We start from the raw sequence: 16,091 nt of genomic DNA on the forward strand, positions 1-16,091 counted from the left end.
AGAAAAAAAACATTAGGATTGTGAAATGTGGTACCGTTTACCCTAGCAAGTTCTGACAATTAATAACAAGTTTAATGGTTTATCTTATGGATCTTTATCTGATGTCAATATGTGTTTGCTTCACTAACTTACATTAACACCGGGATGAGAAATAGAAATTTCTATCTATGATGGTTCAATAATAAAAATTTAAGTATTCAAAAATGTCATACAATTCATGATCAAATAAATAACTACAGTGTCGTCGGTCCGAATGATTCAACTTTCCTCGTAAATACACTTGATTCCACAAAGAAGAGTTAACATTTTCATATCGTAACTGGCATTTAAAATTCTCATGGAGCCAATGTGCTAAAGCTTCAAACTTAAGACTCATGAGGGTGGATATTACGTGAACAAATCACTGGTGCGGCTCCAAGGCTGTAGCACATACAAGAGATATGGCTATGGCTGATCTTCAGACCTGAGAAATGCAATAAACACATATGGCTGCCCACATGTTTACTACTCCCACACAGGGGGTGCTAATTTGTGCTCCGCGTTTCACTTTTAATTTAAAAGTTGCAGTCTCTAGAGTGCATTATCTTTTTCTCCTATCATGTATAACAAATGTTGTTTGTTTGTTTTTTTATTTTAAGTAAGCCTTAAGGAGAAGCCTGACAATAATACACCACAGTCGGTTGTAGGCAGTACATCTTGTTCCTTAATCTACATTTCAAGATTTCTCCTAGTTAATATGAAATCGGGTGTGATTTTCCATTTTCCATTTGTTGGTGCAACAAAACAAACGACACTTGCAGAGACAGCATAACAAGAGAAATATTATCATCATACCGTTTCTTTGTTGGGCAGCAGTTCTTTCCGGATCCTGAAGAAGTTTTTGCCAAACTGCCTCAATCCTTTAATGAAGCGCTTCTGCAATATTTTTCAGAGGAAGGGAGGGAGAGAGAGAAAAAAAAAAGAGCAGTTAGTATCTCTGACGTCAGCTGAACTGTCACCACACAAAGTTACTGACTAGAACTGTGACAAAAAGCTCTGTTTTTATTTCTCAAGACTGTGGTTGAGGAGGTTTGATGAGTATCTAAAAGCCTATGTGCCTGTTAAAACTGAAACAAACACAGCCATGTCAGGGGTAAAAAAAAAAAAAAAAAAAAAAGGGAGGAAATGACAAGTAAGGAAAAGAGAGACACTGAGATTATGCTGCTCTTTTCAAGTGGCGAAAACACACACGGGCAAACAAACACAATGAAATATGAAAACAAAACTCCTACACCCCCGCTAGGAGAACACTATGCATTTCAGAACCCGAGTGAAAAAGTTTAATGTCGTAACCTAAACTTGCGAGCTAAAACAAAAAGAAAATACACGGCTGTCCACTGAGGTTTTTTTTTTTTTTGGTCTTTCTCTGTCTCTGCCAAACAAGAAAAAAAAAAAGTCAAAATCCTACAAGTATTCCCTGACAAGAATTAAAGGAGATTAACAACATGACAGACATTGCAGCTTCATCGGATTTGACCATGACTATGAAAACTGAATGTGAACATAATACCTCACCGCAGGAAAAAAAAACCCACAACACACAAACAAATAGCAAGCGAAAATAAAAAACACAAAAAAAATAAATCTAAATATACTTCTCCTTTAAGAGCCACAGACTGTGAGCCATAAAAAGAAGAGGCTGAAAACATTCATAACCACCGGAGCAGACCCAACAGATTTACTTTCTTGTTCCAGAGGCGAGACCCGTTCCTCAGTGATCGCAGCCAACCGTTTCCACCAAGTAACTCCAGCAAAAAGCAGGCAAAAGTCCTCAGAGAGCACAAATGTCTACATCCAGCCACAGGTAAAGAAAATACTAGGGGCAAATCCACAATGTCTCCGAAGGTACATTTCTGTTTTTCTTCTTCTTCTTCTTCTTTTTTTTTTTAACAAGCAAGAAATAGCTTGTCACTCTCTGCTCTTCCACTACAAAGGGGAAGGCTTTACATGTGATCTTTCTGCAAGAGAGCCTCTGGTTTGCAGCAGGATGGAAAACCTGGGGTGGAGTCCAGTGCTTCATGTTTTGCGTTTGGGCAAAATACCTCGTAGCAGCCTGTTCTGGCTCCTCTGTTCTGGCTGCGTAGGGGCCACCAGGGGCATTATATGTTTTTATAAACTATAATAAACAAAGCTGCCCCTTTTGCTTGAATAAAAAAAAAAAAAAAAAAAAAAAAGAAAAAAAAAAAAAAACATGCACCCTGCTGCCTTTGGTTCCTGCGTCTAAAAATGCTAGTTTGCACTCAGGCACAAGTCAACTAGGTTTCAGTGTAAGACAGCGAGAGAGAGAGAGAGAGAGAGAGAGAGAGAGAGAGAGAGAGAGAGAGAGAGAGAGAGAGAGGTTAGAATTTGTGTGGAGAAAGGTCTTGGACATGGCGGAGGGGACACAAGTGGAAAGCAAAACCAGAAATGGAGTCTGTCCCAGGCAAAAAAGGGTTCATTTTCCATGCCATGTACAGTTTGTTATGTAATCAAGATTGTTTACATATCCAGATTTGGTGGGGGAACAAAAGGCCAAATTTACATGGGGAGTGCAGTTAACGGCAAAACGAAGCAAATTTAGAGGCGAGAGGGGAATCCCAGCAATGGTGATTTCTCTTAAGTATTTCTGATTCGTCTCAATCTGAAAATAACATAATGATCATAAGTTTTACAGTTCAATTGTGCTACTGTCCAATACAGCTGTACATAAATGATGAAAGAAACAAACAGAGCTCTGAGTAAAAGTGAATTGATGTTCTCCACAGAGGCGAAGAACGAGATACTGAGTTAAAAATTTGGATCGGAAAGACTGAAGGTGTAGCGGTTCATTAGCCAGTAGATGGAGCCCAACAAGCGCTCCCCAACTTGCGGCACCCATCTTTGAATGAAAAAAGGGTTAAATGCAGATTACTATCTAGACCTGCAAGTCAAACTTTGACATATCTGCATAGCAGAGCATCAGAGTTGAGCTCTAGATTACTGGGCTTGTTTTGCTGGTGGCGACACACACACACGCACACACACACACAAAGCAGGGTCATAAGGTTTTAAACAATGTTGGCCACTGGATGATGAGGCACATAAAAATGAATAATTTTGGGGTACAGTTGGTCCCAACAATGAGTTAAAATCAATGCACTCACTGTTTAGTGTGGTAGTCTGGACCTGTGCGGTCTGCGTGTCTGTCCTAATTATGTCACTTTAATTATGTTCTCAACTGCACTATTTACCCGATCTGTCTATCCGTCTCCAATGAGAGCTATATATGTGCTCCCTCTCTCCTCTCTTTCCTCCTCCCTTTCGTTTTCTTTCTCTGGCTGGCTCGCTCCGCCCTCCCTACATGTCGGCTCCAGTTTAAGGCTCCATTTCAGCTGCCTGGGCTCACTGCTCTCCAGCCCAGCTAATAAATCATCCGCCAATCTGCTCCCTGAATCGTTCTGCCCCTGCTCCTATTGCTCCAGCCCTCCGTTGCTAAGCAACACAGCGGCAGAGGAGGGGTTGATAGAGTCAGCACAAACACATGCAGGAAAGGGAGAAAGAGAGAAGGGCGGGTGGTGGTGGTGGGGGAGGTAAGAGAGAAAGCGCTACCAAATGGCCATCCTCTGTGCAGACACAGGCTTCTCTCTCTGAGTGTGATCCAGAGAGCTGGCGCATTTCACCCACCCCAAGTTTCCCCTCGCAGTGCATAACAGTACACTATTGTGCGACTGGAGAGGAGAGAAAAGGAGGAGTAGATGCGGGAAAATGTATTCAATTGGCCATTATTGTGCACGCGCATTTCCTGTGTCAGAGTTGATTGTTGGAAGTTGTAAAACTGGTTAAGATAATGTGGACATATGCACCACGATGGTATCGCGATAACAAAACAGGGCAAGCCCACACACGGCACATCATTTCTGGTTAACGTCTTTCACCGAGAACACTGATTCAAATGGAGCCATTATACTTGACTCGTTAAATGCTGACCTTTCTGCGCCTGCAATGTACAAACCCAGTGGGCCCGAGGACAATCAGTCAGCTATCCAAAAGCGGGCTTGGGGCTGAGTGGGTTGGGGGGGCACACTGCAGTCAGTAATGAAATATCAGCGAGTAATAAGATTGGCTATGGTGTGCAGAGAGGAAATCACAGTATGCAAGAAAAGACTGGCAGGCCACATTGACAGACACTAGACAAACCACATCCTCTTTGCATCGACACCATAATTGGGTCTAAATCTGTGAAGCCCTTTTAGGAAGCTGGATGGACTTTGAGAAACCTCTCTTTAGATTTGCTTGATGACATACATGGAGGTATTTTGCCAACCTCAAGCAAGCGAGCAGCGACATCCTGTGCTTCCTTTGGCTCGCAAAAGGTACAAAAGGTGACCGGAAATTCCAGCACACACTCATTTTGCCCCCTATTTAGGTATGAAACAAGCGCAAGAAGTATGACTCTTAATGAGAAGAAAACATACTATCTAAACTTTTGTTGCAGCACACTGAGCTTCCTTTGTAGACAGGCAGCCCTGATGTAAAAGCATCTAATTTAAATTTAAAATAATCTACAGCCACCGGCAGGGAATTCAGGTCAGTGGTATTTTGTTTTTTTTTTAATCTGCCTGTGGTGTTAGTGGTTGGACGGTATGTCTTAGCACTGTAGGCTTACATTCAACCACTGGGGGTTGCTACTCTTTCCTCTCCCCTGCCTTCCTCCCACCAACCTCAATGTTGTTGGCAGCCAGTTTTAACAATCCATCAGTCGAAGACACAGGCGGAGATAAGCTGTGGCACAGTGCAGCTGGCTGAGGAATATAGACCTCCCGCCTCACAGCAGTCATAGATCAGGCGCTCGGTCTCTGACATGGCAGCACACAGAACAACTGCTGCTGCTGCTGCTGCTGCTGCTCGTGTTTGTTTCTATGGCGCCTCCTGTCGGTCAGTGCGTTTCTAGCACCATTGCTTTATGTATGACAGCGGCTTCAGGTTAAGAGATGTTCATTTCATAAGGGTTGTAAAGGCGAATGAGATAAACTTCATTAAAGCTGGTCGCTTAGTCAAAGATTGATTTAGTGATTTAATTGTTATTTTGCATAGCGCATTTCAAAAGCATTGACCAGCTAAAGACAACTGTTCCCAGGAGCAGATAGTCAGTTTCTTCTGGTAGCTAATGTCTGTTCTGATGTTCTCATTTGCAAGTGCATAAAAAATAGCTATAGCTTTCCACGCTATTAGATAATTATAAAAAAATGAAACCATGTAACATACAGTTTGGGTAAAAAAAAAAAAAAGGAATTGCTAGAAAAATACAGACAGTTTCTCTTTAATTTGTGGTGCGATTATACAATAGTGATGTTCTGTGGATTGCTTTAAAAAAAAAAAAACATTCAAATCTATTCACATTTCAAAATATTGTCATTATCCATTTTAAGGGAAGCTAGGGTACTATTTAGAGGAAAGCCCAGCCCAAAAATAAATAATCCCATGGATGCAAGACAATGTAAAGGATGATTAAACAAAAATCAACTTGGTAATTTTAATTTCATAAATGACCTATTCTTATTTGTAATGCCAAGTAAAGGATGGTAAAACGGTGTAACGCAAATTATCAATCTCACTTTATTTCTATGTGGATCAATAGTAAATCATTCATAACAGTTAAGGGATGAAAAGCATCTTGAATTTCGTGAATGGACATGAAAGAAGATTAATAATGTTTATTCCCTCCCTGTCTTGTTTCAGTCAAGGTTTGTTTACAGACTTTGCTGAGAAAAATAAACAAAAAAAAAAAAACAGGTAAGATAAAACACGAATGTCACTTCTAGGCATTGCAGTAAAATCAGATGTTTACACTGTGACCGCAGCTCTGTTTACAGAGTGGATAATCACATGGGAAAGAAAAAAAAAATCTTTCCAGTCTCACTGCACATGGGGATCTGTCTCCAGTCTTTCTTCTGTGTGGTGAGACATGATGGTTTGTACTTAGGCCTCTATATTAAAGCACTTGGACCGGGGTTGGCTAACACAAAGGTATTTCCTTTATAGCTTCTAGTGGTTAGTTACCTGTCAAATCTGGTCAAATGTAAAATCAGTGAGGCACATTTTTTTTAGAGTGCACAAACATTTTTTTAGAGAATATGGAAAACTGTAATTGCAAAGAGAGGCCACTTTCAAACAGAGCTAAGAAACCCAAAATCTGTGACTGTGTTTTCTAAACTGAAAAGTAGTGGGTCACACGGATGAGAACATCATCTTGTTACCAAATTATTCATTCCTATTTCATACTGTATATTTAGAGTTGATTTACAGTAGAGTAATATTGGAAAATGCTGGAAAGTGTTGGAAAATGTCATCTGTTTGTCAATCTAAAACAGATGAGAGAAGTTTAAAAAAAGGAAAAAAAATTGGCCTGGTCTTTACAAATGAACTGAAAGGACTTTCCTTACAGTCAAGGTGACTTACAAAAAGCAAAAAACGGAAAAAGAAAAGGATGGAAAGAAGGCTCCAAGAACAGAAGTTAAATCTAAAAACAACACATAAAAGGTATTTTTTGTAGTATTTACTTTCTCACATCCACTTTTAAAAGAGCAGAGGACAGCTCTAAATGTCTAAACGTCTGTAAAAATTAAAAGACACTGTCACCTCTAATTTTTGGCTGTTCAATTCACACTTGAATGATAACTAACCAATGGACAGTCAGTGTGTGTAAAACCAGGGCCTGATATGAACTTGTGTTGCTTTTATCGTGTGTGTGTGTGTGTGTGTGTGTGTGTGTGTGTGTGTGTGTGTGTGTGTGCGCGCACGCAAGGGGCAGGATGCGATCCAAACAAGACTTGCAAAGACTGCACTATTTATTTACCGCAAACAGACCTAATGTTCCACAGTCTCATCTTTTCTCCAATTAAATATTTTTTGGCATGTTCCTTTTGTCTTCATTCTAACAAACACACACACTTAGAAATCCCCGCAGTGAGTCGATCATTGGTAACATGGCAAAGACTGTTTAATGTCCAAACTTATCCTGACATTTGCTTTCAGACTTATGGGCCTCCAGGGAAATGCCGAAGTAATTTCAGAATTGGCAATACATGTGTAAGAGGCGCTTTAGATATCCTAGTAAGTGTCTCTTGCGGCATTTTTCGAGATTCATGATATCTGATATTTTTTCTGTACAGAAATCTATCCTTATCAGCTTACTGTTGTGTGAAACTTCACTGGTGTGCAACACTCTGAGGGATTTTTCCCAATTTTGTTGTATCAATAATCTCATGGCAAAGCACTGTTTCACGTGACTGAACATCACACAGTTGAATCTTCCTGGAGAGTTGTCTCATTTTCAGTACGTTTGTGAGAACAATGAAAATGAAGCCCTACTTTGCAGTGCAGTGCAGTGCAGTGCCGTCTCTTGCTCTAAGCCTCAATGAAGCAGCTAACGCACAATGATGGCAGTGACCTTATCTTGCTGTAGGATGAGTGTAAGGCGATACTATAAATATTATCCAAGAGTAGAGAGGAGGTCTTTTGATTATTTGAAGCAGCTGCAGCCAGGCGGCTTGGGGTGACAAGTGACCCTGCAGACAGGCCAACTTTGTCATTTCAGCGCCCCCCCCAACCCCTGTCACTTTTATTCAAATCTTTAAACGAGTGAAAGGGTGGCAAAAAAACAGGTCAGAGGGACCAGAGGAGAAAAGATGGACAAAAACAGAAGGGGAAGAGTGACGGCTGATATACAAACGAAAAACAGAAGAGCTGGTTTCTGAGACTGCAGGCTGTATTTACACCTGTCCCTCAAGGTGGCAGGGCTGAAAAGGCACAACTGTTGATCAAACCACCAGGAACTATATTCTTGAACACTGCGTGGCACTGACAGCAGAGGCCAGACCCTGAAAATGACTTTGCTCCCAAGTTCTAGGTATATAATACTTAATTCATAATCGATGAAACAACCTGCTACAAGATGAGTTTATACGTGATATTCTTGAATACAATTTAAAATGCATTGAAAAGAACAATGTTATTATTTCACTTAATCTGGCGTTCAACCCATTTGGTGGCCAGACTCTCCCAGATATGATTGGTATTGGTATACTTATATATATTAAAAAGTAATATAAAACTTACAGATCAATTGCATTACACTACAGTCATTTGTCAGACGCTTTTATCCAAAGCGACTTACAAGAAATTATTGCCGTTGAGTCGATTATTGTCAATTATTATCAATAATTGCAATCAAAGACCTGAACACTAACTAAACATTATTTTGACATTGTTAACTGAATTAATATAGGTTATGACATCAATGTTAAAATGTCCGACTCTGGGGTCAGACATGGTGTATTCACGGTGCGCGCACATACCAGAATTTATCGCGTTTTCATTTTTGCATGTGTGATGAGCCAGAGTGTCAACACATCCGGGTCAGATACATTCTTGCGGCTGACAAGTGATGTGCCATACATATCTAGAGCGTTGAACACCTCCTCCCATCCCTTTTTTAAACCTCGAGTAGGTCACGGCAGAAATAAACAGTGAAATGATACGGTGGTCAGTGGTAGTAGTATCATACCTGCGCAGAGCTCACTGCAGTTTCAGTGTGGACACGAAACAACTATTACACTTCTGTTACTTCTGCCGCTGCCATACAAAGAATCCCATTATTGAGGGAAACCATGTGGAAACGATTAATTCAGAACATAAGAATCTTACTGATTGCTGTAATTATAAGCAAAATGTGTAGAAATAGAGGGCTAGCAGTAGCGACCCAGCAGCGCAGATGCACAGCAACCCAGCAGCGCAGAACACTACTTGAAAATTGTGTGTGAGCAACAGCGGAACCACCACACAACGCAGATGTTTTTTGACACCACCCACTCACACCAGATGTTATTGATTATTTAAAAGTGCCATTTCATTGTAATGATCTGTTGTGTGACAACATTTAGTTGAAACTCAAATGTTATCAAGTTACTGATAAACAAAATGTTCTATTGAAGAATTAGTAGCTTATAAAAAGTTAAAATAACATTTTAACTTTGGCTACGAGTTAAATATCTTTTTTCTTCAAGTTTGTCGGATGGTACTCTTCCCAGCTGAGTGGTAAACAGCGTTTTGTCTGATGTTGAATGTAGTTATGGAATAAATTGAGTAACAGATAAACTATTTTGTCCGATTTGAGCTTCTGTTCTACGCTGTGTGTGTGTGTGTGTGTGTGTGTTTGTGTGTGTTTGACAAGTGGTCTCATCTGTTGAGTTGGAGTTCAACCCTCCACATAAGAACAGCTAACTTAGACCGGATTGATTCTCCATGCAGTCTTGCTGGACGTCTCAGCTACCATACGACTCCAAACCCGGGTAAAGATCACGTGCCTCAGCATTTAAAACTATAATCAACGCGATGATTCATCCATTTGTAAGAAAAACAGGGTGGAGCGGCAAGTGGCCGAGCCTTGTGTTGCTGAAAAATCTACAGACAGACGAGTTTCTGGTAGAATCTTCAAAAGACTAGAACTGTGAACATGTAAAACATTATGCCGGGGAGCACCGAGGGCCAGGGGTGCAGCTCTAAGTTGTCTTGACATGGTGCTATACGCCACTTTAATAACTTTCCTGTTGCGGTGTTTGATCCACGAAAAGGGCTGCCATTTTCTGATTCCGGCCCTCACAGCTGCGGTGAAATTCAGGTCTGAATTCAAATGGAGGCTAAAGTTACCAGTTCTTAATCTATTCCCTTTCCAGACTTCCATGGTGAAGAGTTATTCAGTGGGTGATAAACAGGATGCAGCTGCTCATAAGCCTTCGAGGGGTTGGTTGGAAACTGTGTTTTTTACTGATGTCTTGTGAGTCCCTGCCAGGAGCCGTGCTATGATTCTCTTGCAACAGCTCCCTCTAAAGACTCAAACTAGACCCTGACTGTCAGTAACAGCATGCAGTATGAGCAGGAATGCATTTACAAATTAAAGCAAGCCCTTCTTACCACTTCGTCTTCTGACCAGCACTTCTCGATTAGTTTGGGCACAGGTTTCTTCACAAGTCGCTGGAGAGCCTTGCCTGCATCGTAGCTGCTCTCATGAAGCTGATGGCAATCGCGAAAAACAAACAAAAAAAAAAAAAAGATTATGATTATAAAACAAAAAATATTTCTACATTTTTGGTGATAAATAGAATATAAGCGACCCGGAAAGTAGAGCGCCAACTTTCTTCAGGGAATACATAAAGCACTTTTCAAGCCGTACTGACAATTATTATTGAGAGAATTCATTATTACACGTGGATTATACAGCCTGGAATGAGGGAAACTCTTATTAAAATTCTCAGCTTGGGTTTCAGAAGAAATACCTGACAAACGTTGAAAAGCCAGTCTGAATACAAACAAGGCGGTGACATAGGCAATCTCTTTGCTGCTTTAAGCCCGGTGTCACATTAAATTGGATGAAACAGGGATTGCTTCCTCTGAGAATAAACAGCCACTACTCATTGGAATTGCAAATACAAAGAAATGCTGAGAGACAATGACCAGAATTCCATGTTAATGTTGAAGTTTATGGAGTCAGAATAAAAATGGCTTGCTTTTAGCCACTCTGATCTCTTAATGCTTTGTCTCACTACAGGGAGAACCCTAAGCACAAGCAAATGATAAACAATTAATGGAACTCCCCGTCCCTTTAGAGACGAATCATAATATCTGTGTATCTGTGTTTTTTTTTTTTTTTTAAACCATAATGCCATACTCTGACAGCCATGGTGCTTTTCTGTTAAATCAGAATGGGTCCTTACAGTGTTAAGTGCATTTAATGTAGTGTCATCTCGAGACGCTGCCAAACATCCATCTTCTGTTGAGCCCCCGTCGCACATCCCTGCAAACGCAGCCATGCTCCTGCGTGAAAAACAACAAAATAAAAAACAGTTATATCAATAGTGTCACTGATATCCAGCAACAGAACGATTTCTGGATCATGTCATTAACGAAGAGCAACTAATTCACAAGTTAAAGTACTAACATGAGACATGTAAATTACTAAACAATATCTTTATTCAAATACATTTTACCAGCAATCTCAAAATACTTGCATATACTTGCATACTGCACACTTAACTAAAAAAAGAAAGGATATTTTATGTGCAGTTAAAATTGGTATCCCAATTAGATACTGGTCCCTTCTGACAGATAACGGCTTTTATTATTTTAATTCCGCAAAAATTTTAGTTAATAATTAGCAGTGAAAAAAAAATTACATGTCTCTGACTGGTATTGTCTTCCCCATGATCCATTTCTGAGGTGGCACATAGGATTACAAAATCAGAGAACAAACAACGCTCACAGTTCATAACTGCTGTTGTATCTATTTAAATGCTTAATCTTATAGCTTTGTAATCTTTCCTGAGCAAGCACAAAGCCTTATCAAATTTAGACACCTATCCTATGGGTCATTTGGGGTCAGAGGTGAGTGGATAAATGTGTTTGCTCTTAATACAATCTTTATGGCATATCTATTGTTAATACTTTATGTAAAATCGTTTAAAAAACAGATCAACTCAGCACTCAGCTTTACAAGGACGTCCTTCCAGAGAGGGCAGGAAACAACTACATATTCATCAGGTGTTCAATAACTTGACTAGACGTTAAACTCGATAAGACACGTTAACGCTGACAAATCCCATATCCTGCTGTTGTCCAAGCTCACCTTGCGGCTCTGAGGTACATGAGAAGGTCACAGTCATTGACCCCTGGCATCCAGACCAGCTCCTCATTCTCTGTCACAGCTTGGCCACCAGAAGAAGGGAAAGGCTGCAGCTCGGGGAGCTTGGCCTAATTAGGTCCAAAGAGAAGGTGAGGGACAGATGGTCTAACACTACAAATAGCATGCGCGCTTGGAGAAAATATCAGCTTTCAGCTCCCTGTCATCAACCTATCACTGGGTGCCTGAGTGGAGGCGGAAAGGATTTTAGAGCACGTTAAGTCACGTTGATTAGGAATGGCTACACAACACAGCTACAGCACACACAGTGCGTGCGAGTTGCTACAAAAAGGTAACAAAAAGAGCGTAACATTGAAGTCGCAATTGTTCCTACGAATGTTACTTGTACAGCTTAATGTCATAGAATAGAAATGGAAATGCCAGAATGGAAAAAGTTATAGGCCTAAATGATGAAATGTAGGCCTGAATAATAAAACTATTAACCTCCAAATGGATTTTGGCTAGTTTAATATCTGGGTGGTTACAGGCATCACAAAAATATCTTTTTGCCGCAACCCCACTGCCTCATTTACTTCTACTCTCATCTGTGTATTTATATTAATGCATTCTCCAAGACACCTTACCTATTACAATTTCATTTTATTACCCACATCATGTTCACTGTTCAGCCACAACTCGAACCATTCCTTCAATCCCTGCACAAGGCATTTCTTTTCATTTCTTTTATTTCTCTTTATAGTTTTATATTTTGTGTTCCAGTGTATATACTATACATGGTCTGCTTATTTTGCATCCATATCCTTAATTGCACTTTCTTTCTATTATTATTATTTGCAGACTTTCCTACACTGTTGTGCTGCTGTGACTGCTGAATTTCCTTGTGGAGGGATCTATCTTATTTTTTTTGAATATTTGTTGGCTATAATGCTACTCGGACACACTGAGATTTGGGAAAAAGAAAAAAAATTGTTGAAGACATTCCAATTCGTTATTTTTTTTCCAACTGCAATGTCTATTGTCAGATAAAGGTTAGCTGTTCTCAAAAAAAAAAAAAAAAAAAACATTTCGCACTATGCTCATGTTGCAGGATCAAGATTCTGCAAGACTAAAAAGGAGCAATGATTGCTGTTTGTTTTTACATTAGATACAGAAAATCAATTTTGGCTTGTAAAAAAACAAAATCACAGTAATGATTAAAGCAGTTTATTTTTTCCCCAAGTAAAAGGGTCCACATATTGGGAAAGACTGTAGTATAAAAATGCGGCTACATAATACTTGGGTCTGAATAGCTGGCATGATCAGTAGCACAGTGACGAAACTAAATGTAATCGACGGGGTCAGACATGACTTGAAATTTTTTAGCAAATGGTTTGATGTAAAAATATACACACAAAAACGCATTTCATTGGCACTGAAGAGATGCATGTAGGATGATTTTTACTTACTTGGTGACTCGGGCCCACTCTGATTTCCCCTTGAGTGCTGTTAAGTCGCCTGAGACAAAAAAAAAAACAGGTTTGAAAAATCCTCATAGTATTTTGAGGTAAGACGAGTGAAAATCATCTGTTTTGTGCTTTTACAAACAGATGAACACATACTACGTCACAATGGGATATCATGATACTGTACTGAAATTAATAGAAATCAGTTAATCCTGATGGTAATGGTTGTGGAACTTTTTTTTTTAGAAAGTTATGTGTGAGAAAAGTTAAGTGTGTTATTTTTTTCTTTTCCTGAAAAAAGGAATAAAGACTTTGGGAGACAATTCATGGTTGACTGCTTCTGAACAGCGGCTCGGCAAAGCGCACTTGTAGTCTCGATATTGTGGATGCAGCAATAAAACTGAATCTACTAAAAGGAAAAGGAGGGGTGGGGGTGGGGCCTCTGGAATGGCTGCTGGTACAAATGTTGGTAGCCATAGCAACTGCAATTTAATAATAGTGTTCCGAATTTCCAGCTGCAGTGGATTAAAGAAAATGACAAGATGTTCCTTTTGAAAAGCCTTTCTCTCTGTTGCCTAGGTAACGGCACTGATTTTCATACAGCTAAGCGAGGGGCAGCCCAGAATCTGTCAACGTGATTTGCACCCGGAGAAGCTTGCACTCCATCATGGAAACCTGACTGAAACCTGAGAGGCCGAGGCCCTCTGGTCTCTTTACAGTCCACCAACCACAAAATCCAACGGCGGATACATATTTAACCCAACTTTCTGGCTTACAACACATCCTGCTCCCTGCAGGGACAGACAGGTCCAGGTGAGCAAAACGGTAATACAGTTAATACTGTTAAAGCTGTAGCTGCTTAGACCAAAAAGACAAAAAAAAAACTGGCACAGTCAGGACCTGCACAGGCCAAAAGCAGAAATTCAGCTGCAGTGAATGACCCGGGGCTAGCTTCACAGACTCGGCAGTGTGGGGCTACAGAACATGTTGAAATTATTAATTTTGTTTTATTGCGACACACCAGGTAGTTCATGCAGTTACAACCTGACTAAAAGTAAAGCTTACATTGATAATAAAGAGTAAAATAAGGCTGCTGTCTGCACCGACAGAGAATTGGATAAGAAATCAAAGGTTTCCTGATGACTTCCTAACCTCTGTTGCTGACAGTGAGATGGTAATGTCATAAATTCACATATCTTTTCTCTCTTTCAGAAGTGCATCTACTTTGAAACAAGTCTTAAACATTAACCCACTTTTTACTAATAAACCTACATATTTTTTTGTTTTGCAAGAATTCAACCGCACATACATACATCTAGACTGAAGAATGGTAATAACAAACACATGTCTGTAGGTGGTCCATCAACTAATGGAAATGCTGGAAAAAAAAAAAAACCTTAGCAAGGACCTGGTCGATGTAACTGCTCTACATAACTTGTATGTATGTGTTCCTGATAATGTGCAGTCCGCCAGGTCCACGGCGTGTTTGTCAGCAGGATGTATGGATTACAGAAGAGGACCTGTGCACCAGAATAAGAGTTGAGCCTGAGAACACCCATGTTTTACTCAGTGGCGAATCCTAAGAGCAAACAGACGACACTGCGATGGAATGCTGCACAGGAGGCAGACTACAGATGTATCTCACAAGACCGCAGATACACTTAAAGTGAAACCAGGCTGTTCCTGACCAAGAAAAACACTTGTATATGTATGAGTGTAGGGATATAGTCGATCTTGTGGTGTGGCTTGATGAACAATGCAAAGCTCACGGTTTAAAGCATTCACTATGTATATTTTTTGTATGAAAAGAAAAAATAAGCTAAAGATCTTAGTGTGGCCATTTTGTTCCCTAATATCTGTACAAGATTGGAAATGAATTCTTTCTTACAATTTACAGTAGACCACATGAACAAAAGTCAATAACGTGACCCATTTTCATGTCATACAGTCAAACAATGGTGCAGTGCACGAGTACATCCACGACAAGCATGTGATGAAATTCCAAAATAATTTTTGCGGGAAAAAAACATTTCATCGTCTGATTTATTGCAATCCTATAACCTATTGATCCCCATTTTGACTTTTTCTTTCTGAGAGACGCGCTGGGTTGAATGTGATCCTAATCATACGTCCATTAAAAACGACCGACTCCTTTTGATAGCTGTTTTGTTTTTATTTCGAAATCAGCTACGCGAGGCCCATCTAGTCCTTCTAAACTTTTGGTGAAGCGCGTTCGGCTGCTAACACAAGTGGAGCTCTTACTGAGCATTAAAACACTATCTGCTCTAACTAATTACAGGCTTACTCATTAAACCCAAACAACAACCAAGGCAGTCTGGTCCACTTCGCGTGTGTGTGTGTGTGTGTGTGTGTGTGTGTGTGTGTGTGTGTGTGTGTGTGTGTGTGTGTGTGTGCAATCAAAGAAAGCCCCGCCCCTCCATCAATTCCAGCCAATCGCAGCGCGAGTATGTGGCCCACTGACATAATTGCTGCACGGCAAAAACAGACCCAACTTTGTGGCATTTAAATCTCACGGCGGCCGACGCGCACACAATCGCCTTGGACGTGGAGATGCGTGAACCGGCCCACCTATGCGTGAAGCCCCCCCCTCCTCCTCCCGCACGCCATGTCACCCCGATTGTAAACAGGAGCCGCAAAATGGAGCCCGGGGTAGGCCTGCCTGTGTGTTATAACCCATCGTGTTCGCGCAAAAGCGCGCACGTAAGTCCCGGCGGGACGCCTTAAGAGAACTCCGCAAACAAACCAACTTTAATGGAAAAACGACGATTAAGTGTGTGCGGTGCTTGGAAAACTGCAAGAGAAAAAAAAAGGCAACGACGTGGAACGTGATGCGATGACAGCGACGCGCGACGGCATGCAAACACCCCGCGGGTTTTCTTTTTGTGATAAGAGACGGAAATGCGATTGATGGAGGGGAGAGAGAGCGAGAAAGAGAG

The 16,091-nt window shown here is 40.6% G+C and overlaps 1 protein-coding gene across 5 annotated transcripts in view; it reads right to left on the minus strand.

The window, feature by feature from the left end:
• rerea (arginine-glutamic acid dipeptide (RE) repeats a) overlaps positions 1-16,091 on the minus strand; it is a 91,449-nt gene that overhangs the window by 17,030 nt on the left and 58,328 nt on the right. For all 5 annotated transcript variants that reach the window (XM_086141555.1, XM_086141556.1, XM_086141554.1 and 2 more), the window contains 5 exons: positions 13,138-13,186; positions 11,678-11,802; positions 10,770-10,869; positions 9,970-10,068; positions 835-915 (listed from right to left, as the gene is read on the minus strand). In XM_086141555.1, the coding sequence (XP_085997681.1) occupies positions 835-915; positions 9,970-10,068; positions 10,770-10,869; positions 11,678-11,802; positions 13,138-13,186 (454 nt within the window). The remainder of the gene's footprint in view (positions 1-834; positions 916-9,969; positions 10,069-10,769; positions 10,870-11,677; positions 11,803-13,137; positions 13,187-16,091) is intronic.

Source organism: Fistularia commersonii, chromosome 34 (assembly GCF_037954325.1).
Source record: "Fistularia commersonii isolate RoL2024-O1a breed Wild chromosome 34, RoL_Fcom_v1.0, whole genome shotgun sequence".
Lineage (NCBI taxonomy): Eukaryota > Metazoa > Chordata > Actinopteri > Syngnathiformes > Fistulariidae > Fistularia > Fistularia commersonii.